The sequence below is a fragment of the Lissotriton helveticus genome, chromosome 11 (genome assembly GCF_964261635.1).
Source record: "Lissotriton helveticus chromosome 11, aLisHel1.1, whole genome shotgun sequence".
Taxonomy (NCBI): Eukaryota; Metazoa; Chordata; class Amphibia; order Caudata; family Salamandridae; genus Lissotriton; species Lissotriton helveticus.
In genome coordinates this window covers 618,766,631-618,793,319 of record NC_136072.1, presented here as the reverse complement: position 1 = coordinate 618,793,319, position 26,689 = coordinate 618,766,631, and the positions used below count along the sequence as shown (strand labels likewise).

General features: G+C 43.3%; 1 protein-coding gene across 1 annotated transcript; it reads right to left on the bottom strand.

The window, feature by feature from the left end:
* Positions 1-24,747: 24,747 nt before the first annotated feature.
* On the bottom strand, positions 24,748-25,143 carry LOC144792561 (histone H3-like). The gene has a single exon (XM_078667655.1). It carries the CDS (start codon positions 25,141-25,143, stop codon positions 24,748-24,750), a length of 396 nt encoding a protein of 131 aa, XP_078523781.1.
* Positions 25,144-26,689: the final 1,546 nt, after the last annotated feature.

Sequence of the window (26,689 nt, the reverse complement as noted above, 5' to 3'; positions counted from 1 at the left end):
TTCATCCAACATCAACCTGTGTCTGCCATGCCCATATATGTGTTATCTTACTGCAAAGTGTCTGCATGTGTGCTATTTGTGTGCACATTGTGTGTGTGAGTGTGCGTATGCATATATGTGTGTGCACATTTTAGTATTTCCTTTGTGACATGAGCATGTGCGTTTTATGGTTGTGCAAAACGACAACGAAATGATACGCCCTAAACAAGCCAATATCACTGTCTTTGAAAGTGGTTGTCTCAGGGGTAGGATTGTTCCAATAAAATCTTAAAATGAAAAGTGGATGTAGAAGGCACAGTCAATAAATGGCATTTTTTAAATCATAATTATGGGAGCGGTTTCAGATCTGGACTTTTTTCATTTCACTTAAGACATTTCAAAAATTTATTTCAGTAAATGGAGATCGTTTTACCAAAGCTCTCTGTAACAGTCTCAAAAAATCCGTTTCAGGCTACAAATACTTCCGTTGTGAGAATAGTCAAACTAGACCCCTTGCCCCTGTTGAAAAAAACATACTTATCACTTTTCTGCAAGCTCAACTCCGACCACCCCATACTGGATTCCCCAGAGCGACCGAGATTGCAGCTGAATTTCCTTGTTATGTCTCCATCAAAATGTTTAATACCCATTTCTTACAAACTCACAGATTTACGCAAATGTCGACAGTGCAGAAATGTGGAAGGTTTGTTAGTTCTAGTCCCCTCAGCACTGGCTGGTGCTGATATGACATTTTGGGCTTCGGCTGACAATTCTTTCTGTTCATTTGGGAACCTTGATGGATCTCCTGTCGACAGAAGCATTGCCAACTATTACATTTACTTTCCAATACGTCTCCGTGCAGCGTAAAGATATATAATGCTGTTGCGGATGTTTACTGTGCAAATGCCTGGAAGATTGACTGCGTTCCTTTAAATGCAATGCGCCATGATTCACAGCTCTTTGAGTGAAATGTCTTTGTTACCCAGCATGAATCAAATACTCTTAATTGAATTTTTTCGCTTCCTTTGAAGAACTCATTATCGCTCTTGTCTATCAGAGAACATAATTGCATTAGGCTAAATACCGTTCAAAAAAAAGTTCTAACAGAGCAGTTTGCACCGAACTCAACTCAGCGTGTGAAATGCATCCGTCAATTGTCTTTTAGCAGCAAGACAAAAATAACTCTTTGGCAGTGATTTTTTTTTTAGGCAAAACCTTCGTGCGCAATTCGTGAAATGTGTTAATTCATAACATTACAGACGTTTGGTATTTCCTAATGTGATCAATGACTCTCGAAATATATCAATCACTCAGGTTACTTGTAAAGCGCCACTACTCACCCGTTAGGGTCTCAAGGTGCTGCATATGCGCAGTGTTATGTGCGCTTTACATCCTACCCAAAGTGCCCCCCTCTACCCGTATATACAGAAACCAATCTGAGCTACTGAACTGGGGTGTCATTCTTCCAATTACCGACTTTAGACTGCATACTGATCAAAATTATGAAACGTAATACACAAATATTACTAATAAATAATGTGCTACTTTTCAAGCGTTGGTTCGGTGTGCAAGAAACATGAAAAATATTTTGTATAGAACATGGGGGCTTATTATCAAGACAGGCGATAAAATTATCGCTGTTTTAACGGAAGAAAACTGCAGCTAAAACGGCGATAATGGGCTTGATAATATGCTCTATGGAATTCCAATTGAAGGCCATGTTAAATGTGAAGGACATCCTACATGGGCTTCAATTGGAATAACATAGAGCTCATTATCAAGCCCATTATAATTTTATCGCCTGTCTTGACAATATGCCCCATGATTCTTATTTATTACATGCCCTTCGAAGGTTTCATGGTCAGACAGCAAAACCTTTTCTCTGAAGGTATCTAGTCATATTTCTGAGGGTTTCAATGATAATGCATATGTGATGTTTAGTGCTTAATTTGTAACATAATGAGTGCCGGTACCCAAAGCACTTCTCAAAAGACAGCGACCAGCGCTTAAAAGTCCCTACGCAGAATATCACAGCTGCATAGTCCTGAATCCACGCCTGGCTTCTTTAATCCACTGCCAGCCACTCTCTGCCCTTTAATCTCACTCTAGCAGGTTCCTGCTTTCTCCCTTGGTGTCAGTTTTTCTGGTGTATCTTCCTTTATCTTTGCCCTGTGTATGTTTCCCCTATTTTGCTCTCCTGAAATGTCTGATAAGGAAAAAGTGCTGGTGAGCCCCAACAGCCCCTAAAACGACTGCCGGTGGGCCCCTCCAGCAGCCACCAGCTCAGATTAAGCACTGGCTGATGTTAAGAGCGACATTTTCACTAGTTTGGAATTTTACTTTATTTTCCAGCTTTCTCTTGGTACAATAAAGTTTCAGGAAAATACATTTTCACTAGGTACAGCCTTTTACGTGTATGTGTGCTATACACATTCACTGAAAAAACTACAGTTGAAGTGAAGGTATTGTTATGATTAGGTATATCACTTTGAGGCAAACCTCTGAGAAGTATTTCAAAACCTTTCAATAAATATGTTTTGTGCCCTAGTTTTATATCAGAAACATGCCCATGGGCCTACATGTGCTGCATTAACAAATCATGGTTGGAATGCTGAATGAATCAAACATTCACCCCTAGTCAAGAGATCCGGGTTAAATCCATTGTTCTTTTGCTCACTAAACCACCCAGTTTGGACCCAGCCATATGAAAATCAGTCTTGACCCTGCTCCTCCTGGGCGGTTTTGCAAAACTATGGATCTGAAAGCCATCTGTTGGACCTGGCCCTTTTTGGCAGGTTCACCCCGAAACTTTTTGCTTTTTCCTAGCCTGTTTCTGTAACCTGGTGTTGGTGATTTTAGGTCTCTGCTCACTTTTTCACTGTGGTACAGTGTAAAGTGCGTGAGCTCTCTGTGTATGTGTGAGAGTGACCTGCCCTCCCATAGGAATGCATGGGGAATATGTGTGACCATGGTAGTTCCTGATGTGTGGGGAGTGCAGGGTCGAGTTTGGTATGTGCGAACTCATGAGACTGAATGCTGCGTAATGATGTATGCGGCATGAATGTGTCTAGTGTGGAAGTGCCACTTCTAGACATAGGTGTGCGTGTGTAGTGAGTGTGCTGGCAAGTGATTGGCTGGAGCCTGGCTCCAAGAGTCTGGATGGGTCTGCCCAGTGGTGAGTGTTGAGATTAGCATGCTGATGTGAGGGGAGGGGTGCACCTGGGTCCTGAATAGGGCTAGGCTTTCCCCACACAATGCTGGCTCCGCCCCCTGTGGTGCGACTGATGACCCTTTCCTGACTACTGAATGGGAGGGGTGGCTGAGCACATCGAGGGTGCTCCCAAACCAGCTGCGCCTGTTTTTTGCCCCCACCCTGCACCTTTAGACAAAGGATTTATCTGTATAAAAAGGGGCTGTGTCCCCTTACAAAATGTTCTTGTTTCTGACTTGAATCCTGCCAGGGGCGTGCTGCTGCTTGGGCCCTGGGGAAGGGTTGCCTCCCTGGGCCCTGCCCAGCCCCAGGATATCTGATAGACCTGGATGCCTGGAGGATCTTTTCTTTCTTAGGGTCCTCTTTTGCTTCACTTTGCCCCCAGGACCTTTTTCTTTGAACCCTGTGCATTTGCTTATGACTGCTGGGACCCTCCTTGCTAATGGGGTCCTTTCTGAGGGGCCTGGCGCTGTCTGAGCCCCCAGCGCCTTGAGAGCGTTTTATATTACTTACTGGGCAGAGCGCTGTCGTTTTCCCTTTGGAGGGGAGCGCTCCTGCCCCATTGATGCTTAATTGCATATGTTTTATGGACGGGTGCCACACAGTTTATTTTATTATTTGGTGAGTGCCCACCTGAGATTCGAGGGTACTTACCCCTCGTGATGCCCCCGTGAAGTGATCCCCGCCGCGATCGCAGCAAAACCGGAAGTCAGGCAGGCCCAGCCGGGATGGGGGCGGGGCCTGCCTTGAGGCGGAAGTGGTGCCACGAGAGAGAGGAGGTCGGGAGCCCACCCCGCCTCCTCGAGCCCGGGGAGAGAAGAAGTGACGTGCTCCCGTGGCCCAGGGCTCCCTTAGCTGTGGAGAGCCCCGGGGCCGCCAACCAGGAAGTGCGGCCGGGGAGGAGAGGAAGCCACGAGTGAAGCAGAGCCAGCCACGAGTGAAGCCGAGCCCCGCGACCAGCCCGGTGAGTGTTGAAGGGCTGGGGCTAGGCGGGAAGCTCCGGGCGGATGTCGTGGTGCCTGTTGAGGGCACAAGTTGGAGCGGCTCCTTTTGGCAGTGGGCTGCTCCCCGTGTATTGGCAGCATCTAGCTGAGCCCCATGTGGCTCCGTGGGGGGGCTACTGTTGGTGCCAGAGAAAGGCACAGTGATGGTGGTGTATTTAGGGTGGCCCCGGTTGGCAGTGGGTCGCCCCAACGTTGTCTAGAGCCCACGAGGCTCCCTGGGGGCATGTTTGTTTAGAGCCTGTGAAGGCTCCCACGACCACGGGGGCATTGTGATTTAAAGAGCCTGTGTGGCTATCCCCCTGACCCTATTTCTTAGCGCTAGTGTTTGGGGACATATTTATTTAAGGTGCCAGTGGGTTAAAGGGGTACCGTGATTTTAGAGCCTGTATGGCTCCAATATGGCACAGTTTCAGAGCTAGTGTGGCTCCAACCCCTGTGGCGCAGCTTCTCCTGAGGGCCCTGTCGCAGTTATGTTGTTCCCCAGCCGCCCAGCAATTAGTGGGCAGCTGCACCATTTAGGTGCCAAGGGAGAGAGATTCCCTGTGTGGGACAGAGATGGCACAGTGGTGCCAGGCCTGCTACAGCTGCACAGCACTTAGTGCCAGCTGCAACGTTTAGGCCCTGTTGTTGTCCTCAGCTGCCCAGAGAGTAGTGGGCAGCTGCAACGTTTAGGTTTGTGCCGGTGGCGCATCCCTGACTGGCGCTGCATTGGCAGCGCGCCCTGACATTCTGGACACAGGGCATTTGAGCCCCTCCTTGAGATGGCCAGTTGGCCAGGGGGGCTGGTATGTGGATAGGGCGCAAGGCCCTAATGTGAGTTTTGTGCAAGATGATTACCTAATATGTTTGTGATGATAATTGCTTAAATGTGATTTATGCGCTAATCTGATTTAAAATGTGATATGTGCTTTAAATGTGGTGCTAGGAAATGTATGGTTTATAGTATGTTTGGCACCCTGTATCTAATGCCTCTAAAACTTTGGTGTATGAGGTTGTTTTACCTATGTAGGTTTATGCTATTGAGATGTTTTCACTGTGTCAGTTACGCCCCTACATGTGAGTTATGCTTAGGGGGAGGGTCTAATGTGTTTAGACTAGTGAGGAGATTGCCTACTGTATTTTGACTGGTTAGGCCTAAATGTGAGTTATGCGTAATGTGCAATGCCATTATGCCTGTGATACCTCTAGAGGTGCTTTCATGCTGAGGAGGTTGTTTTGCCTAGTATAGTTTATACTAGAGAGGGTATGTGTCCCTGCGTGATCTAGGCCTATGGTTATTAGTATTGCGTAGTGTGTACCTACCTGTTACCAGTAGTTACTGGTTGTGGTCTATAATTGTTATTTTGTGCTACACTTATTCTATGTTCTAGAAGTGCTATTTCTGCTAAGTGTTGATTCTGACAGTGGCCCATGTGGCCCTGTCCTGGTGTAAATAATCCCTTGTGAATATTGCCCATGCCAGTTGGCACAATGTATATTGTGTGATTACTATCTGATGTGTTTTGACAATACAAAAGTTATTTTTATATAACCTTGTGTGGAGTTCCTTTTGTGGTGTGCCTAGGATGTTGTTGCTGTTGTGTGCGTGCACAAATGCTTTACACATTGCCTCCGGGAAAAGCCTGTCTGCTCGTGCCAAGCTACCAAGGGGGTGAGCAGGGGTTATCTTGGCTTGTGACTCCCTTGCCCTGACTTGAATGGTGGTTTCTGCCTGGCTTTGGCGCAAGCCTTAGCCAACCAGAAATCCCAGTTCTAACACCATCATTTCAATATCTAAAATTAATAAAGCTCCTGCTGTAAAATTGGCTATAGTAGACCACTTCTAATCTTGAGGTCATTCAAAATCACACCCACAGATGGGATCATCATACCAAAAATATCTCTCATTATTTCTCCTGCACTAACACCTTGTTTATGTCTGAAATTAATTTCTCACACAGGGTCATTGAGATGTTCCACGTGATAAATGTTTGGTAAAACTGCACCTAGGTAGCAAGTACCATACCAGCCTCTGGGTAACGTGAAATAAGCATATCCTCCACAAATATAGTAGACTCCAGGGATAACAGGATCATCACTCATCAAAAATAAATTCCAGTTCCCCTGACTTCAAATATATGGTCGCAGTCACTATTTCCCACAAAATGATTGTCAAATGAAGTCCTCTCCACAAATATAAATAATTTCCATTTATGTTTCCAATCTAGAGTCAAATTGAAAAAAAGTACTTTATTCGGTTAAAAAATCAATAACCATAAAAGCAGCAGATAATATACATTTACAATGATTAATAAACACAACTATTTATAATAGGAGAAGTTATCGCAATTCATGTAATCCATAATATACACACTTTTAAATTACATCTAAACAGACTAATTTCCGATATTTAAAAACTTCTTTAAAATACTCAGATATTGAAGCAACAGTAAAAACATTGTCCATTTTTTGCAATTCTAAAAACGCTGGGTAACATCTATGTAAATTCATCTCTTTTAGGATAGGGACAGTAAGTTTCCTACGAGGGAGAGTATAAAATTTACAAAAAAATAAAACATGAATATTAGATTGTACGGATAATTCATCACAGGGACATAGAGGTAGTTCATTTGACCAAGAGTTCATTTCAGGAAAGGCAAATAATCTAAAAACAATATTAATTCTGAAACGTGTTAAAAGAAATCTATCATAATTAGGCATAGGGAGGGTTAGGTATGGCTGTATTTTGTCTCTGGTTAAAATCAACTGATGTAAAGAAACAGTCTATTTCTTATTCTCTTCTAACAGTCTTTTTCCGCTCAAATGCTCCATACATAATTTTTTCAATGCTTTTCTAGGAATGTGTACCATAGTAGATGGGTCATCATAATACTGTAATCGGTCAATTTCCAACAGGAACGATCTGATGTAATTTAACCATTCAAATTCATTTACTTTCCCGAGTTTTAAAACATCCTGGAGTATGGCGCGATTTAATATGCATTCATTTACAGTCCATACCCTGTGCCACAGAAGAACGGGCTGTATTCTAATTATGTCTGAAATATCCTGAAGCCCCAGCTCAGCATGGCAAATAAAAGTCGCTGTACTTTCTGGTATTAACAGGATATGCCGTAAGAATTGATTTTCAACTGTTTGGAGTGATTTTATATTGAGTATCCCCAGAGGCCTGCTCCATACATTGCCACTGAAACACACGTTGCATTATAAAAAAATAGAATTTCCCTAATCAATTTTTCCCCCAATTTTCTTATATAACTCTTTAAGGCCATTATTGTCTTAGAGAACAGGAGCGTTCTTGCCTTCACCGCACTTGTCCAGGAGCCAGTCTCATGGAACAAGATCCCTAAGTAAGGGAAGGAAGAAGTTCTTTCTAAAGGGGCATTATTTATATACATCGTTTTCATTTGCTTCTTGGTGCGTGAACCACAGTTCATTGAGAAAGTCTTGCTACAGTTTATTTTTAAGTGCAGGCTGAGCATAAACCTGTTGAATGATGTTATCAGAATTTGCAGGGCCATGGGGGTACGGGCCATTAAAACAGCGTCGTTTGCATACAAGAGTGCAGAGATAGATCTTTTTCCAACCTTGGGCATATCCACACACTCTTGCAGCAGACAATTTTCAAGCCCGTTTATGTAAATAAGGAATAAAAAGGGGGCCAAAACGCACCCCTGGCGTACGCCACGCCCTATACCAAATGACCTGCTACATTCCCCCCCTTTTCCATAGCGTACACTGGCAGGGGCTTCTGAGTACAACTCCCTTAGGAATCGAATTATCGATTCTTCTACGCCCAGCCTTGACATCAAGTCCCATAATTTAGAGTGGGATACGGAATCGAATGCCGAAGTCAAATCAACAAATGTAAAATACAAACGCTACCTTTTTATCATAGTATATTTCTACTGAATGATAAATAAATTTAGGCCCTGCTCAGTTGTTCCTATGCCCTTTTGAAATCCGAATTGTAGGTCACTTACTACCCCGAACTCCTCTGCCCAGTTTTGTAATTTAGCTAAAATAACTCTACCAAGAATCTTTATAGACGAATCAAGAAGGGATATTGGCCTATAACAAGCACAATTTTGTCTGTCTCCCTTCTTGTAAATGGGTACAATAATTGATGTAAACCAAGATGGAGTTAGTCCCCTTACTAATGCTGCGTTAAAAAGTTGTACAAGCATCGGGCCCCAGAATTCGCTGTTAGCTTTATACAAATCTGCCGGGATCCCGTCTGGACCAGCCGCCTTACTTCCCTTTGTGGCTTCCAGACTCTTTAGGACCTCGGGTAAAGTTACCACCAGTTTTTGGGCCTCATCTCCTTTCTCATGTATTAAGTTTAGTATCGTATCTACAGTTTCATCTATGGGCATGTAGAGAGTGGAAAAATGTGCAACCCACTCATCCTCATTAATCGCGATTTCCAGGCGAGCTTTGGTCTTTTCATGGGGTAAGGGGGCATTTACCACCCTCCAGATGGCAGATGTATCTTTGGATTGTGAGGCTGCACATAGTTACTCCCATGCCACCCTTTTAATGGCATTCTTCCTATCTATCAGTGCCCGATTATAACATTTCCGTAGATATCTTATTTGATCAGTGTTTCGGGGCACCTGGTGAATTGCATGTTTAAGATCTGTAAGGGCCTTGGTGCAAGTACTATCGAACCATCTTGTAGTATTCTTGGACCCATTCCTTAGCACTAATTTCAGATTCTCTTTGATAGTGAGTGCAATGATGTTAAAGTGTTTTATTATACTTTCACTATCGGAATCCTCGTCCAGGCAAATTTTAAAACTGTCGGCACAGGTATTTACCAACTTTCTTAGGAATTCTTCCGGTACCACCTTGCTCCACTTTAGTCTATACCCGTTTTGCCTCCCTAGCGCCACATCTGGCGCAGCCTGTACTGAGGTCTGATCATTTCGTCGTGCCAAAAAAGGATTCTCAATTTCAAGTATTTGGGGTAAATGGTCGCTAATTGGTGCATCCATAATTTTGAAACTATCTATCCTATAACCGTAACCGTTTGAGCAGAGGCTAAAATCAATAGTAGTAGATGCTCCCCTCCCAATAAAGGTTGGCACAAATGGTGTTGATTGGTGGGTCATTTCATTTACAAAACCCAAGTCATAATCAAATAATAATTCATTCAATAAATCCCCAGTTTGAGTATGATTAAAATGTGTGAGATTAATGTCCTGCTCTAACATTAAACCACAAAAACCTTTTTGGCCCTTTTTACATAATGGACAATTAAAATCCCCCCCCCCCATAAAATCATTACTTCCTTCTCCTGGCTGTCTATTTCACATTGTAAGTCATTAGCTAACATTTTCAGAACGTCCCGAGTCATGTTACCTGGGATATTATTATAAAAATTTATAATAACAAAGCACGATCCTGTTTTGATATATATTGCCAATTTATGGTAAAAATTACATTTCGAATAAAAACGTACCTTCTCATACATTAAACAGTTCGAGAGATACGTAGTTAAGCCCCCCTTGGCTCTCCCATGATCACCACCTACTGCCGGTGTACAGAATGTTTTATAGCCGTCTAGAGTCAATGCTGCTTGATTTACTGCCACTATATGCTCTTTCTTCCTTAGTCCACTTATCTTCATTGTTGATGTTCATTTCTGTTTTTTACCTAGATTCCATACATCTCCTGGCTTCAACTAAATGTACACATTTCCTCTCAGTCTCTGTAAGACGGCAAGTCAAATTGGGTCTGTGAACATAGGCAGTGTTTATTGTCATGATGAGTTTAAAGAACTTTTTATTAATTTCAATTGCTTTACCTCCTCTGTCACAGCAGGCTTTGAAATATTGAATTTCTACCTCTCTGTTCCTCATTCGACAGCCGCGCACACCCTGCACTCCAGCACCGTGCAGACGTCGGACGTGCGGAACTTCTGCGCAGGCGCGATTCGGAGCTTGCGGAGAATTCTCGGCGGTGGCAGCTGCGGGGGGAAAAATGCTGTCCGAAACACCGAGGCGGGCGTGGGATCCGTGGAGGACCCGCGGTTTGGGCAGAGGAGGCCCGTGAAGCCCGGTGGAAAGCTAACCTTGGGAAGTGCACCTTTGAAGACTCTGTGCCGGGCAGAGGACCCATAGCATGGAGCGTAGAGCCCCCGAGCAGCCCGGCGGAAACAACCCGGTGGAAGGAGGGCTTTAGAGTGTCTGCGGCCCTAGGCTTTCCGGGGTTGCGTGGCGAAGGTTGAGTGGAGGCACCTGGCATTAGCCCTTTTTCATGCTGCCCTCTAAAAACGCTGGGAGAATTCAAGTCAGCACTTGAACTATTAATTTGTTGATGGTGGCAGGAGGCTGATTGTGTGCAAAGGCTGACCGAGGAACAGAGGTAAGTGGGGAACTCAAAGGTGGAAAAGGTGTAATTGTTTCACCAACTGAGGCTATGTTTGTTTATTTTTAAACATCAGCGGCAAATTTAGTTATCATAATTTAAAGTCAAGAGTGGTAAAAGGAGCTGTCCTCCCCAGTAATTACGGGAGCCGGGAAAGTACCACCAGAAGCTAATAAAAATGGCATCGGCCAAAGTAAGAGCCCGCAAAAACTTAAAAACTGGGAAAAAGTCAGAGAAGAACCTATCAGATACCGGACAAGGCAGTGAAACAAGCAACCCAAAATCGGCGTTAAGTGGGCCAGCTAGAAGGAAGAAACAAACTACAAGAAATGTCCAATCCTTGTTACGAACACCCAAATCGGCGAAGCCAAAAGTAACAAGGGGTGGCTCATCAGTATCGAATTCGATCAAAGACTTTTTGGGAAGACACTTTAAGGGGAAGGGTGAAACTAGTAAGGAGGCAAGTGTTGTGGCAGATACAAACTCCGAGGGTAGGAGTGATGAGATCTTAACCTCCTTGAATCAGTCTATACTTAATTTATCTGGGATCCCGCTGAATCCACAATTGTCTTCTTCGCCAAGAATGTTCCAGCGGTCACTTGATTGTGAAATAGAGGAAAAAGGTGAAGGTATACCCACAAGTAGTAAAGAATAAAGCTAAAAAAACTTAAATAGAACTATGTCACAATCTAACAAGAATGTGGATGTGGACTTCTCTTTTGGTTTAGGGAATGACCAATTGCACTCACCACTGCATGGGCATGAGGGGACAGGAACCTCGAGTACTTCCATGCTTGAGGGTATGTGGATCCTTCAAAAAACCCTGCAGGGTCTGCTAGAAGTTTCTGTACTAAACAACAATCTTTTAAAAACCCAAGGGGAGCAGTCTAAAGCAATTTTGGGTGAGTTGTCCCAAATTAGAGGCTTAATGCCGGCTCTAGTTAGACCGATTAGTGGAGATCAGGAGGTGGTAGGTAGTAATGAGGAGGAGGAAGATGCGGTAAGGGTCCCAATGTCAAAGAAAGAGGAACCATCAGTATATATATCCAGGCAACCAATGATTGTGAAAAAATGGGGTGAAATTAGATATTATACGAGTAGATTCCAGAGAAGGGAGGTTGCTCGCACAAAAAGATGTCTATCAAAATATCCTGTCAGGAAGTTGAGAAGAGGGGAAGGAGAAAAGATGGAATTAGTAGGTAAAGAGAGGGAAAAATATACAAAGACTAAAGGAGAACAAGGTAAAGCCCACGAGGGTACATGAAGAACATTGGAAAGGTTTAGAAAGATTAAAGATCAATAAAAGTGTACTGGTACCTACAATAAGGGAGATGGAGGGCAAAGAGGGAAAAAGTTCAAAAAGGGGAACAACGAGAGAGTAAGCTCAGGAGACTTAGGAATACCTAGGTGCAGCAAGGCCCCGGTTGAAAATGAGAAGGGAGATCAGTTGTTAATGGGACGGGAAGCCAACTTAAAGGGGGATACCTATGGTTCTAGGCAAGCAGGTACTCAAGATCTATGGGTTTTCCTAAAACCTGATAATGATGGTAAAGGTGGAAAACAGTTAGAAAACTAAACCCATTAAATCGATCTTAACTCTTATTCACTATGGCAAAATGTGCAAGTTTAAGGAGCATTGGCACAAAGGACCTTAAAGAAGTAGGGTTTGTTACAAGCAGTACAGGGGGTGAAATGACTAAGGTCCTCTTTATCCTGCCTGGGAGAACGATGTGGTGGAAAAAGCTAAAAATGAGCTACAAAAGGAGGGGATTAGATTGGTAAGAAAGGAGGAAATACAGGGACAGTACTTCCTGACGAACCATGCTGGTCTAGGGTTACGACAGATAAGGCTAATCAACTCGAATTTGAAAAACAAGGAGGATATTGCAATTACTGTAACAGATTGTGAATTTGCAGGGTATGAAGAAGATGTATTTGCCGGAAATAGGTATAAAACCCTAGCATCCCCAGAACTTAGGGAGTATGATGAAGAGGGATTTCTTAGTGAAATCGACTAGGAGCATGGGTCGTCACACAGTCTATCAATCCTATCATGGAATATAAATGGTTACAAGAAAATATTGGCACAGATCGAGTTCGATAAAATTATAAAGAGTAACAATATCTTGTGCCTACAGGAGACATGGCAGTATGACGATACCCTAGAATCCTCAGTTACAGAAGGATTCGCCCAACACTCCAAAGCAGCAAAGAAAAATAATCTGGGGAGGCCATCAGCGGGTCAATTTACGCTGGTCTCCTCACAGACAGTTAGGAAAATTGAAAGGTTAAATTTACTTTGTGAGTGGGTGTTGGGCTGCAGAATCCTACCGCAGAAGGTAGACCCCCGCTATGAGGGAATATGCATCATAAATGTGTATATACAGAAGGGAAAGGATCATGAATATAAGGGAAACTTGGGGAAATTAAAAGAAGATTTAGAGTCCATTAGCGTTAGGCATGAGAAGGACATAGTATTGGTGGTAGGTGATTTTAACCATAGACTAGATCCCCAAAGGGTGGATAGTTGGTATGAAGAATTCTTAGAATCCCACAATATTGAAGTAGCAATCTTTCCTAGGGGGGAGATCTCACAGCAGGACGAGGCGTTTACTCAGTTAATGGGGTCTCTGGGCATGGTATATGCAAATGGGAGATTTCAGCCAGACCGGCCAGCGGGTTGGACCTTTGTGAGAGGCCAGCAACTTTGTCCAATTGACTACGTGTTTTTCCAGGCTTGGTGTTTTGATTTAATTAAAAATTTTGAGGTAATGAAAACGACCGGCAGTGACCACTTTCCCTTGAGAGTAAAATTACACATACTTAAAAGTGAAAATAGAGAGAGGGCTCTACAGGTCCATGTGGACTATCCAAAACGGCTAACAACCTGTATATCGGTTGAACATACAGAAAAGTTAAAGTTAATCCAGCAGTCGATCCCAACTGAAGAAATTCAACTTAGAGTAGGAATTCCTTGGTTCGAACTAACCCTAGGTAAGCTGGCGGATTCCCTAAAGAAGGTATTCAAGACAAAAAAGACAGGATTGGGTAGCCATGCTGTTAATAAAAAGAGGAAGCCCTGGTTTGACGAAGAGTGCAGGGTAGCCAAGGCACAGCTAAGACAAAAGGAGAAAAGACTAAGGGCCATGTTTAAAGTGGACTTATACCAGGCACTTCAGCAACTAAGGTTAAAGTATAAAACATTAATTCGGAACACAAAAAGGATGTATAAAGATAAGTGTTGGGCAAATATGCTGGAGGTAATTGAAACTAAAAATATGAGAGGGTTCTGGAAACTAGTCCAAGAAAGTGTGGGTAGGAAAACAGGACCCTCGGTTTGTATGGTCCCCGAAGATGACTGAGTAGGCTACTTGGGAGAAATTAACGGAAAATGGCAGACACAAGAACAGCCATGAACCCAAGATTGCCCACAAGTAAGGGATGATATAAAGGAATACTTTACCCCAAGATATATATTTGAAATTATAGCTATTCTGAAGCTTACCCGTGGTGCCTCCCGGCAGTGATAATTAAAACGAGACCAGAATGGTGGGCGGAGCTCTTTGCTAAGATGTTCCTAGTAATCTTGGAAACAAGAATTGTACCAGAAAGCTGGAAGGGCGCATTATAAGGCCAATACATAAAAAGGGTGATCACAAATTTCCAAAAAATTATAGGCTGATAAACCTCTTAGAAATAGGAGAAAAAGTCTTTGCAAAAATGATATTGAATGTCTTAAAAGACTGGGCAGAAGAAAACCAATGTATCCCCCCGGAACAGGGAGGGTTTAAAGCTGGCCACTCCACAATTGATCATTGCTTTGCCCTTTGGGCTATAGCACGGAAGTCGATGGAAACGTGGGGAAGGTTATTTTGTTGTTTTGTAGACTTCCGTACAGCCTTTGATCTGGTGGATAGAGAGCCGTTGTGGGAGGCGTTAATTAGTTATGGAATTCCAAATGATCTACTACAGTTGATACAAATGCTCCACACTGAAAATTGGGCCCAGATAGTCTTAGACATAGATGGCAGTTTATCTGGGAAAATAGAAATTGGAAATGGGCTACGGCAGGGATGTGTATTGGACCCCCTGCTGTTTTCCTTGTTCTTAGCAGACCTGCCATTGATCTTGGGTAATGCCATTGGGGCAAGCCCGAAATTAAATGGCAAGCAGATCGCCTGCTTACTTTATGCCGACGATCTGGTGATCATGGACTTGACTGAGGTTGGCCTGCAAAGGAAATTGAATTTATTTAATGACTATTTTTCCAGGAAAAAACTTGTGATAAATATGGATAAGACCAAAACCCTGAGCCTTGGCCGTAAGAAAACTGGGTTCTCTTGGAGGATAGGGTCAGAGAAAGTGGAATCGGTTACTGAGTATAGATACTTGGGGCTATGGTTCGGCAAAAATTTTAAATGGAATACCGACCTCGAGGCGTCAAAAGTAAGAACCTCTGCTTCGATCAGCGTCCTGAAATTGTTCAATAAGGCCTATGGTGCAATGACCGACAGACCAGTGCTAAAAGCATATGCGGCTATTGTACCCCTGCAATTTTTGTATGGCACTGAACTGTTATTTCTAAGTGGCAAGGAAAACTGGGATGTCGAGGAAGGTAAAAACTTTAAAAAGTTATTTACTCTCCTCTTGGCAGCAATGGTTCAGGCCGTAAGACTGGAACTCGGTTTGACTTCATGCGGTATTCAAGTCGGTATGGCCCTATTACGCCTCTGGCAATGCCTAGAAGTAGGCGTAAACACCAAAATATCTCAATGGTGTAAAAATTAAATTCAGAATAGCAAACTAAAATGGGCAAGGGGGATTATAACAAGGCTATGTAATAAGTTGGGAATTAATGTACGCCCCACTGTCCAGGTGGTTAATATCGATAAGAAGACACTCAGGTTGTTGGGGAAGGAAATATCAAATGCAGAGGATCAAAACTACCTTGCAAATAACATTTCGACTTGTTTTATGGCTGCTGCATGGAAAAATGATCAATGCTTCCCTTATATTGATAAGTTACCGGATTGTCAATTACGAAAGGAAGTTTTGAGGGTAAGAATTGGAGTAAACCCTTGTTATATGAACAATCTGGTAAAGCGTGCTATGATAAACAATACGGGAGGCTGCACTTGCTCCTTGGGTATCCAATGTGATCTGCCACATATTTTATTTGATTGCCTGAAGTTCCTGGACTTACATATTATGCTTTTAAAACCAATATTCATGAAATATGAGATTAAATCAAGGACCCAGGCTCTGACACTGGTGACTGAAATGGCCTATTTAGATATTGCCGTGGCCATGGGGAAATTTATGCAAAAAGTGAAGGCAGTTTTATATCTTTTTAATGAATTTTAGCTAGTTTTCCCGCAATTTAGGTAATAGTGGGTTTTTAGATTGAACTTGTTTTTAGGATGTATTTATGCGTGTCAATGAAATGTTCTTTTAGATGAATTTTTAATATTGATATGTATTGTTTGTGGACCAATGGTCCGAATAAACGTGAAATAAACTGAACTGAACTGAACCTCCTCTGTCACTCAAATCAGCATCCTCAGAGTTCTCCAGAATAGTCTGGAGTACACCTTCTCCTCGCGGATTCAGTTTCCCTCTCTCCTTGTCTTCTCTGACAACATTCTCCAGCTGCCACTTGAGGTTTTACAGCTCTAGGACCTACGTCAGGATCTGAGTCTGAGTCAGCCATCACCACAGGATGAGATTCTCCCACTTATGATCCATCAATCAACTCTTCAAGACCCCCCACAGGCCAAACATGTGCTGTTTCAAGCTCTTGCTGGTCCCCCACAGCTTGACTAACTTGCTTCAGTGATCTCTCCTCCACTATTGGCACTTCTGGGAGAGGTGTTTTTATATCATCAAGGGGACATGGAATGTGGAGAGTGTGGGCATCATACACCCATTTGGGGAGACCTCAGCACTTCACAGCAGTTATTCTGACAAGAATCACCTGAAAAGGAACATGCCAGTGGGGCTCCAGACAACACTTTTGTGCATGTTCCTTCACAAAGAGCCAGTCGCCAAGACATGAGCCAGTCACAGCATCGTACAAGCTGTGAGTAAACAACAGCGGGTGCTTTGCAGGGTGGAGTTTCGGGTTCAGTATGCTGTGCAATCAGTGAGTCATTGGAGTGCACCAATTGTACACAGGGAATTAATTGGTAGACTGGGATGCAATGTAAACTCAAGGTCTCAAGAGGGTACAAAAGTACACACTTTTGTAAGCCTGGATTTCAATGTTCCATTGATCTATTAAACCAGACCTGAAGCCTCGGGTCTATAGTTTCCATGCAGCGTCTGTTCAAATTGCAAAGCTGCACATAACATTTTCAAAATATTGTAGTGGAAATGTGTTCCCGGTCTAATTTCAGAGAAGTTGGAAAGCCAAACGTGGTATTAACTCCCTCAAAAGCAAATTGCTACTCTGAGACTGTCAGTCCCTCTGGTTGGACATGCCTCAACCCAGCGTGTAAAGATGCACATCACAACCAGGACATAACTCAAACCATTGCACTCAGGCATTTCAATGACATGCAACTGCATGCTGTTGAAGGGACCACCTGACCTTTTCATGTGGCTCAATGTTACTGCAGTTCTTTTTCCTACACTGTTCTGTTGACCCGCAACAAATATGTGGCACTACTACAGCCATCAATCTAAACCTGGGATTAAACAAGGTTTGTCTAAATAATCTGACCATGGCATCTCTCCCTACTTGAGTAGGACAATGATAATGCCTGGCCATCACTGGCAATACACTGTTAGGAAACACAGGTTTTCCATCTCCTGAGACCCAAATAACATCCTCATCACTCTTGACACTACCTGCTTTAATCCAACTTGCTTTTCTGCCTCTGACACTTCCTCCTGAAGCCTCTTGACCTTCTCCCATGTATCAGCACTTGTTGACAAAAGGTTGTAGTTGGTGTCATCTGATCTTTCATTACTTACCATTAAAGGTGCCACCATTATGAGCACAATACTTTGTGACCTCACCATAATATCTGTTGCCAATGGTCACAAAATCACCTCCATTAAAGTGAGCAGCACATTTTTTAACTGCTGTTTGAGCGGGCAGTTGCAATGCCTCAAGAAGCTTTTTCACTTGTTCTCCATTCTGGATGAGAGACCCTGATGAGTTCATACACCCCCTCTGGGACTGTTACTGTCTGAAATCATGAACAACACCAAATCCATAATGGCCCCTCTCTGCTTGTCTCAGACACAGCATACTCTGGTAAGAGTAATCAATTCAGCCACTTGTACAGAAAATACTCCTTGGATCCATGAAGATTAACCACTCCTGTAAATGTACAGACTGCATAAGCAGCTCTTAAATTTCATTCAGTGTCTCGCAAAAAGTGTCTCGCAACCACAAGCCATCCATAAACAATCCAAATAAAAATTCAGGCACTGACTCGCCTTGTATATCTGGTCCTAGATTTGTGCACAGTTCAGTAAAATTGAGACAGCCATGCTCCACTTCACCATCATTACTGTCAATTTCAGGAAGAGGCAACAAGGTGGCAGGATTTAAAACTGCACATCGCTTTAATGTGACAATCTCAGCCGCAATATAATCTACTCATACTGAGTTAGGAGGCTGTTTGTCAAATGTTGAGTGTGAGTATGCATCAACTATATCTCCACAGTATGGGGCACATACACAGTTAAAGGATGACCCATAACAATGTTGACAGCAGTAGCAGCCACGGATTTGAGACACCCAGGCAACGCTACACCTACTGGATCAAGGGTACAAGAAAAATAAGCAACAGGTCTACGGGCACTTCCATGAGTCTTTGTAAGCACTAACAGAGCGCAGCCCTCCCTCTGAATGCAGAATAGCAAAAATGCTTTGTTGTAATCAGGCATTTCTAGTGCTGGAGCATGGCAGAGACATTCTATCAACTCTGGGAAGGCAACCAAACAATTGTTATCCAAAGGCACCAGATCCAACACATCCATCTGTGTAAGCATCTTTAGAGGCTTGGTCACTAGGGGAAACTTGGATATCCACTGGAAACAGTAGCCCACTATTTCCAAGAACATCCTGATTTCTTTCTGTGTTGTTGCTGGTTTCCTTTGCAGAATCACTGATATTCTTTCCTGTCCCACCTTGCTGACTCCTTTCTCAATGTAATATCTGAGATACAGGAATTCTCTCAAATAGTATTGCAATTTATAGGGGTCCACCTTTAGGCCATTCTTAGCCACATGGTTCAACAAAGCAATAGTATTAGTCATGCAAGCTTCTAGAGTACTTGTCACAACCAACAAGTCATCAATTTTCTGCACCTGACCGAAATTACAAGGCATAACCAAGGACTCCAGGTTCTTTTCATGAATCTTGTTAAAAATTGATGGATTCTCTGTATACCCTTGTGGGTCTCAGCACCATGCCAAAACACAACTGCCAAACTGAAATGCAAAGAGGAACTGACTGTCCTCATGCAACGATATAGAGAAAACGGTCTGACAAAAATCAATGACTGTAAACCGCAGAGCCTCACATGGAATCTGAAACAAATCACAGCTTGATTCGGTACAATGGGACAAAAAGCAACTACAATAGTGTTCATATTTTGGAGATCTTCAATTATGTGGTACTTACCACTAGGCTTCTGTAAGCCCATAATTGGGGAATTACATAGGCTACCACATAATCTCCTTCAAAATACTTTGTTGGATCATTGTTATAGATTTCTGGAGTAATTCCTGCAATCATTTCAGTGGTCAGATTATATTGCGGGATTCTTGGGTACTCAACATTAGTCCAATGTCCTTCCCTAAAAAATCCTAAACTTCAAACGTCAGGGGCAACTCTTCACTTGTCATCATAGGAACAACTCAACTGCTGGGCTTTGATTAGCCAATTTAAAACAAACATCTTCAGCATGAGTTTGGAACTCCACACCTTTTGGGGTGCAATAAATAGTGCAAATCAGCTTGCACAACAGATCCCATTTCAACTAAGTCACAGAACTTCAATCACATACAATAAACTTGTGATTCTCCATGAAATTCCCTATTTTTACAGCTGCATTCTCGGTAATGGGGTTTATCATGTGTTTATTTGCAATGCCTACAACTTGGATTCTCTTCCCAAGAGGTGTAGATTTGGAACTTCCACTGTTCTAACAGTAGAGCGAGTAGCACCAGTATCAACCAGAAATTATACTGGGTGGCCATTTACCTCGCCATCTATAAATGAATGACTGTGGTCCACCTCCAAGACTACTCCAAGCATGCAATCTTCCTCCCCCTCAGGTATTGTTAAGTGGACTGATCAGAGCCATAATTCTCAACCATATCAAACATGGGATGCTGCTGGAAAGGATTGTTATTCTGGAAAGCATTCTGGTTTATATTTTGGACTTGTTTTGAATTGAATCTAGGGCGTGAGCAGCTTGTTGTGGAATCAGGGGTTCTGTAACTTGCATCACTGGTGTTTGAGGCTCATTGAAATTTTGAGACCTTGGTTTCTGCATATTTTGTGATGAATGGGGTTATTATTTTGAGGCTCTGCAAATCCTGAATTTTGACCCTGATTAGCAGCATTAAGAAAGCATCCTCACTTTCAGTCCCCCAGCTTATTGCAATAGTGACAGGGGTTGTATTTCTTGAAAGTAGCTACATCAATCCCTGTACTTGTGTCAATTGGGACAACCAGCCTCTACCTTATGGCTAGAATCCACCTACACCTTTTATCACAGGAGCTCCCTTCTGTTACACTCCTTGCATAGGAGGAGAATGTTCTATGAAAGGCTGACTCTAAGCTTCTCTCTGAGTAGCCTTCCTTTGTGGCAACATCAGTTACTCTTTCAATGTCTTCTGCCTCATTTCTATTTCTTCATTTCAATACTTTGCATATCTTAAAATCTTCTCAACCGACTTATTCTGCCAACTAATCAAATGCTGCAAAATCATCATGCTAACTTCAGGCCTCAATCCAGTCGCAAACCTGGACACAAAATGTCCTATGTCCTTGGGCTCCAGTGACTCCATCCCACTGTTCTACTTCAATGCCTTCAACAATTTCTCATAATATGCATGAATTGACTCTTTGGGTTCTTGCATTGTCCTGTCAACCTTGACCCAGTCAATATCTTGAGGTGATACCTTAAATTTCATCCATGTCATCACCTGGTTATACTTTCTGACTGCTGTGGGTGATGGATCGTTAGTCAATTGATCTCTTACCGGCTCTCTCAAGGGCCATTCTGTGGCTATTTTACATGCTGTCCACAAATCACTTGGAACTATGATATTGAGCAAGGTGTTCAGGTTAATCTTGGGAAGATCACTCCTAATTCAAGTCACATGGACATAACCTCCGCTGCGTACTGTAGTACCTGTTCCCCATTCTATAGGAGGAGGCAGTTCTTTCACAGACTTCTTTGGACCTTTTCTATTTGCCCATTTTCCTTCCCACTTATCTATCGCACTCCAAATCTGAATGTTTTAAATCAATTCCTCAATTTTCAATTCCATTTTTGGTATCCTCATACACTCGAGGTCCTTGTCACTCTAACAGAGTTGGTGGCTTTTTTGTAAGGCTTTAGCCCAATTCAGATCTATCTCATATTTCTGAGATGATTCAGATAATTTATCATAGAGTTGCCTCATCCACCTGGTAGCATCCTTCCTCATAAACAAAAGTTCATTTTCTTAGCACATATATAATTGGGCCAATTCATGATTTCCATTCATCATCTTGTCTAATTCTAATTTACCTATATCCACTAGGCTTACCATCAATGATGACTGAATCATTCCTTGCCTCAATTCTGAGCTTCCACTTTCATCGAAAATGGCATTGATAACCTTCAACCATTCATCTATTTCCTGAGTGCTAAGACTAACCTGCGCTTCAGGGGCTTAGTTGATGCCACTATGCATATTTAGTGGTGGCTCCAGGGCGACCATACTCATATCTGAAAATCCCGGGAATGGCCTTCTAGGTCAGAATCCTGTCTGATTCGTCGTTGAGTCTGCACACACACCATATGGGAAACTCGCATTAATTGGGAATATGGGAACAAATCTTCCCGCATTTGAACTTGTAGGAGCATTCTCTGGGGCCTTTAGCTTTGCAAAGACAGCCAAACTGTGTGATACATTTCTTGCAGAACTATGTTTATATATAGAAACCACAGGATCAATGCAAATTGGGACAGTGAGAGCATCTGTCGAATTAAGAGTGGTGGAGATACCAGGGGCACAAATCTTTGAACTCATTCCCATCAAGTTTTGATTCATATTCACAGGGGTGGCTCCCATTGCATTAGGACTTACATTTACTGGTGCTGGAGGAACTACAGAATTTCCATTCGCATTAGCGCCTCCACCTCTCATGAACTGGGTCTTATTGTATGGAGGTGGGCTTCTGGCCACAGCACATTTCAAAGACTATAGATAGAGTCACTGTCACTGTTTTTGCTTCTATCATCTGGTTCCTTTGAATTGTCCCTTTTTTTTTCCTTTTCCTGTTCTTCCCTTTGTCAAATTCATCAATTGTTCAGGTGGGGTATAATTTGGCTTCCTTTATCAAATATGTTCTTCACGTCCTCTGTTCTGCATCCTAGCTTGCTTCAGCGTAAGTAAATAATGCTTTTCTAGCTCTTCCCTGATATTATTCCTTCTCTCTGACATGAGATGCAAGTTGCCAAGCATTGAGCACTTCAGATTGCATTGGAGAAGGCTGTGGTTTCATATTATATAATATTGTTTGCAAATTTTCAATCATTTTCACATTGAACGTACCGTGGGAACACCAGTGCACCTTCTTTTTCTATGCTCTTGTGCCATTGTTTAACCCCTTCTGCGCTGCGTGAATTTTCATGCTATGCTGGGGCTTTATTGAGCGGGCGGGATTCAGACGGTCCCCGGCCATCGTCAGCACACGGCCACCGTGACGTCCGACGGCCGGATGCCGTCTGAAGCACATAAGGGGTTAGGGCAAATACATGTGTGAAGCCCTACATTTATCACCATATAATGACCTGGAGTGTCTTATGGTGGTGCCTCTTCGTCATCTCTAACAGGTATTGTCACATCTCCCCTCAACAAATCTCGTATAACTTTAAAACATATCTACAAGGAAATGTTAGAGCGTGGAGCTGTGCCAAATAAAAAAAAATGCAGGTATACATCATATTTGCAACAATATGGTCCACCCCAGTGTTTTCCTTAGTGCTGGCACTAAAATTAGCTGTCTAGCACCAACGGGGGTACCCTTGCACCATAATGCAAGGGTGTCTGCATTGCAGGGAATGATTACTTATGTGCATGAAGGTGTCCCTTCTTGCACATAAACAATCAATAATGGCAAGTTGTTACTTCTATGTGTGATGCAGTACCTCAGAGCTACAGACTGCTACATCTTATTTATTTATTTAAAGAGTTTTATATAGCCCTGTTTAGACCCGGAGGTATCAGAGCGCTTTACATGAGAATAAACAATGTAACAGAAAAAGTTCAACAATTACACAATAAATCCCAAAAAAGAATATGCAATACAATTGGGAGAGGGGAGAAAGGAGAGAGAGAGGTAGTGGAGTGGGAAGGGGAGGTGAGAAAGGGAGGATAAGGGAAGAGACAATATGGAGAGACGAAAAGAGATCTGTCTAAGGACCGACAGGGTAAGGTGAAGACCAAGGAGAGAATCCATGACCCATCGCACCTATAGCTAAACCAGGTAGCTCCATCAGGCATCAGACAAAAAAAGTTCAGTCTCAATACATTGAGAGAAGGGAGAAGGAGAGACATAAAAAGAGGGAAGATGCGGGAGGAGACAGCAGGAGGGACGAAAGGAAGTGCAACAATGTGGTTTAACAGTATAACAGAACAAGATCAACCATTATACCTTACAACGAACAGTCAGCAACACGTTAGGAGAGGAGAGCAAGGAGAGGGAAAAGAAGTGGGGGGTAGGTAAGGTGAGAAAGTGAGGATAAGGAAAGAGACAACCGTAGAGACGAGAGGAAGTCTGTCTAAAGACCGACTGGGTAGGTGACGACCAAGGAGGGAATCCACGGTCCGTCTTCCCTATAGCTAAACCAGGTAGCTCCATCGGGCATCAGACAAAGTAGTTCGGTCTCAGGTGTTGAGGGAAGAGGTTCGCAGAAAAACAGGATTGGAGGGGGATACGGCAGAAAGACGAAAGAAAGTCTGCCCAAAGACCGGCTGGGTAGGTGACGGTCGAGGGGGAGTCCCAAAACCCATCTCCTCTATAGCTATCAGGTAGCTCCATCGGGCTTTGGCAAATAGCTAGGTCTCAATAAGAAACAATTTAAGGAACACGGATGGCAAAATAAATGGAGCATAGAGGGGAGGGGACAGGGAAGGTGAGAAAGGGAGGATAGGGGAAGAGACAACAAGGAGAGACAAAATGAAAACTGTCTAAAGGCCGACTGGGCAGGTGACGACCAAGGAGGGAGTCCACGGCCCATCTCCCCTATAGCTAAACCTGGTAGCTCCATCGGGCATCAGACAGAAAAGTTCAGTCTCAATACATTGAGAGAGGAGAGAAGTAGAGATAATAAATAGAGGGAGGAAGCAGGAAGAGACGACAGGAGAGACGCATGGAAGTCTGACTAAAGACCGACTGGGTAGGTGTTGTCCAAGGAGGGAATCCCCAACCTGTCTCCCCTATAGCTAAACCTGGTAGCTCCATCGGGCATCAAACAGAATAGCTAGCTCTCAAATGACGCAGGAAAATTCACAGGTAAACAGGGTGGGGACTAGGGCCAGGACAGGTAAGGGCAGAAATCAGTAGCAGGAAAGTGGAGAGGAGTAGAGCGGGGCGGGGTAGGGGGTAGGTAGTTCAGTAAGAGTTACATGATTATAAACAGATTCTGGAAGACTTGGCTGAGGTCCTTCGGAACTTTTGTCTTAAAGTCCCTAAACATGCTCAGAAAAACGTCTTTCGTCAGGACCATGTTGTCCGCTACCTCCACAGGGTTCGGCGAGGGGCGCTTTTCCGACGGTGCGAAAAAGTTCGAGACCATTTTGGGTGATTTGCTGGTCGTCTTCTTTGGCTGCATATGGGCGGGCATGCCAGAACATGCCACGGCAGATAAGAGAAGCTCATAGGTGACAGGGTGGTGGCCCTTAAAAGAGCCGTGTGGAGGTTGTTTGGGTCGGTCTGTCGCCCTAGGCCCTCTCGCCTCCGATGCGACGGGCCAGCTGGATGTTCTTGGGCATGATGGTCACCCTCTTGGCGTGGATGGCGCGCAAGTTGGTGTCCTCGAAGAGCCCTCTGGCCTCCTGCAGGGCCATGACGGCGGAGCTCTGGAAGCGCAGGTCGGTCTTGAAGTCCCGGGCGATCTCCCTCACAAAGCGGTGGAAGGACAGCTTGCGGATGAGGAGCTCGGTGGACTTCTGGTAGGGGCGGATCTCGCGGAGAGCCACGGTGCCAGGCCGGTAGCGTTGAGGCTTCTTGACTCCACCGGTGGCAGGCGCGCTCTTGCGGGCTGCCTTGGTGGCCAGCTGCTTGCGAGGCGCTCTGCCGCCGGTGGATTTGCAGGCTGTCTGCTTGATGCGGGCCATGATATTCATGAACGCAATTTGCTCAGCAATACATATGCAAATCAAATACTAAGTAATTGCAATAAACAACTTTGTTTGCTCCACTAAAGAAATCAACAGTATTCAATCATACAAGAAATGGTTCGGGATAACACTTTCTGACCAACTCAGACACACTCGAATGAGACCTCGAACTGTGGAGAATCATCCCGATTAGCAAAGCTTCCCCATGCACGAATGGTCCACCATACCAATCACACCTCACTTTCACTCACAAAGATCAAAGTTCCTATCTCAATTGTGCTGTTGATGACGTCTCATAACAGGCACACCAAAACTTTATCGGACAACTACAATACAGTGTCTTCTACACTTTTTAATATAATCCCAGGACCTTAGACCACATTGGACCAATAACAACTTCAACTTCCACTCGTTAAACACCACATTCACATGACATTCATAACATCTCAGCCAAACATAACTCAATCTCCATAAATACCGCAAACTAAGCATATGCCATTAGAATGTGCAACCCTATTAATACTTAAACTTCCACTGTTACAACTCCGCCGATCATCCCAACTGAAACATGGGCTCTAGGGCTGTGATTGAATCTGAACTACTTTAATATAAAGTATTTTAACTCAACTATTCAGGATCTAACCATCCTCATTTTGCTACTATCTGCCAAAGCACTGAGCCGAATATCAATTTTTCCCTGCTATGGATCCTTTTAAATGCCTGCCAAATAAAGAGGACTTAACATCATCCAAGAGTTCAGTTTACAGTTTAGCCCATTTGGCTACACAGTCAGGACCCAAAAGTCGATAAATGGGATTAAATGTAGGTTAATTGCAAATTCAAAACCAAACTGATATATACAAGTCTCAAGAATATGTAAGACAAAAAGCAACAGGCAGTAGACCAAACTGATGCCGCACTCACATCTGTTATCTCCGAAAAAGACTAAATGATCCAATTTAAATTTGACAATGTGTGCACTCACTGTAGGAACCACCTGCCTAAAGATTGCCAATCTATGCTAGGTACAAAAGAAAAATGAAGCAAACAGAGGTGCACCACTTCAACAGTGTTAATTCTAATTTCAAATATGTCAACAGGGTTCCTGAAATAGTTGGAAATCTTCTCTTTATTGTTGCATCATCAATGTATATCAAGAATCAAATCAGCCAATGTATTTTGTCCACACACACGTGGACTTCAGGGCACTAAGAAAATTCAAGAAATATCTGTTGTCGTCCAAGAGTAAAAGTACTGGATTCATTCATTTATAATCATTCAAAATGCGATATAATTTCTTTGAAAGGTCCATCCATGAGGCCCAAAATCACGAATGATCTGAAGTCTCCTGTTTACTTAAATCCATCTTATTAGCACTATGTATCATTAAGCAACCTGTGCATTTATAATGTGATTCCTCATCGATAAACAGGAGACGGGAGATAATCAGTCCCTCGTCCAACACTGCAATTGGTGTGAACACATTGGTTCCTTACTGTTGGGCAGGGGAGGTGATGCGCTAGTTCCTTACCAGCAGGGGAGG

What these genes read in the sequence shown, in the direction of transcription:
- LOC144792561 (XM_078667655.1), bottom strand. Translation starts at nt 25,143, where the DNA reads ATGGCCCGCATCAAGCAGACAGCCTGCAAATCCACCGGCGGCAGAGCG.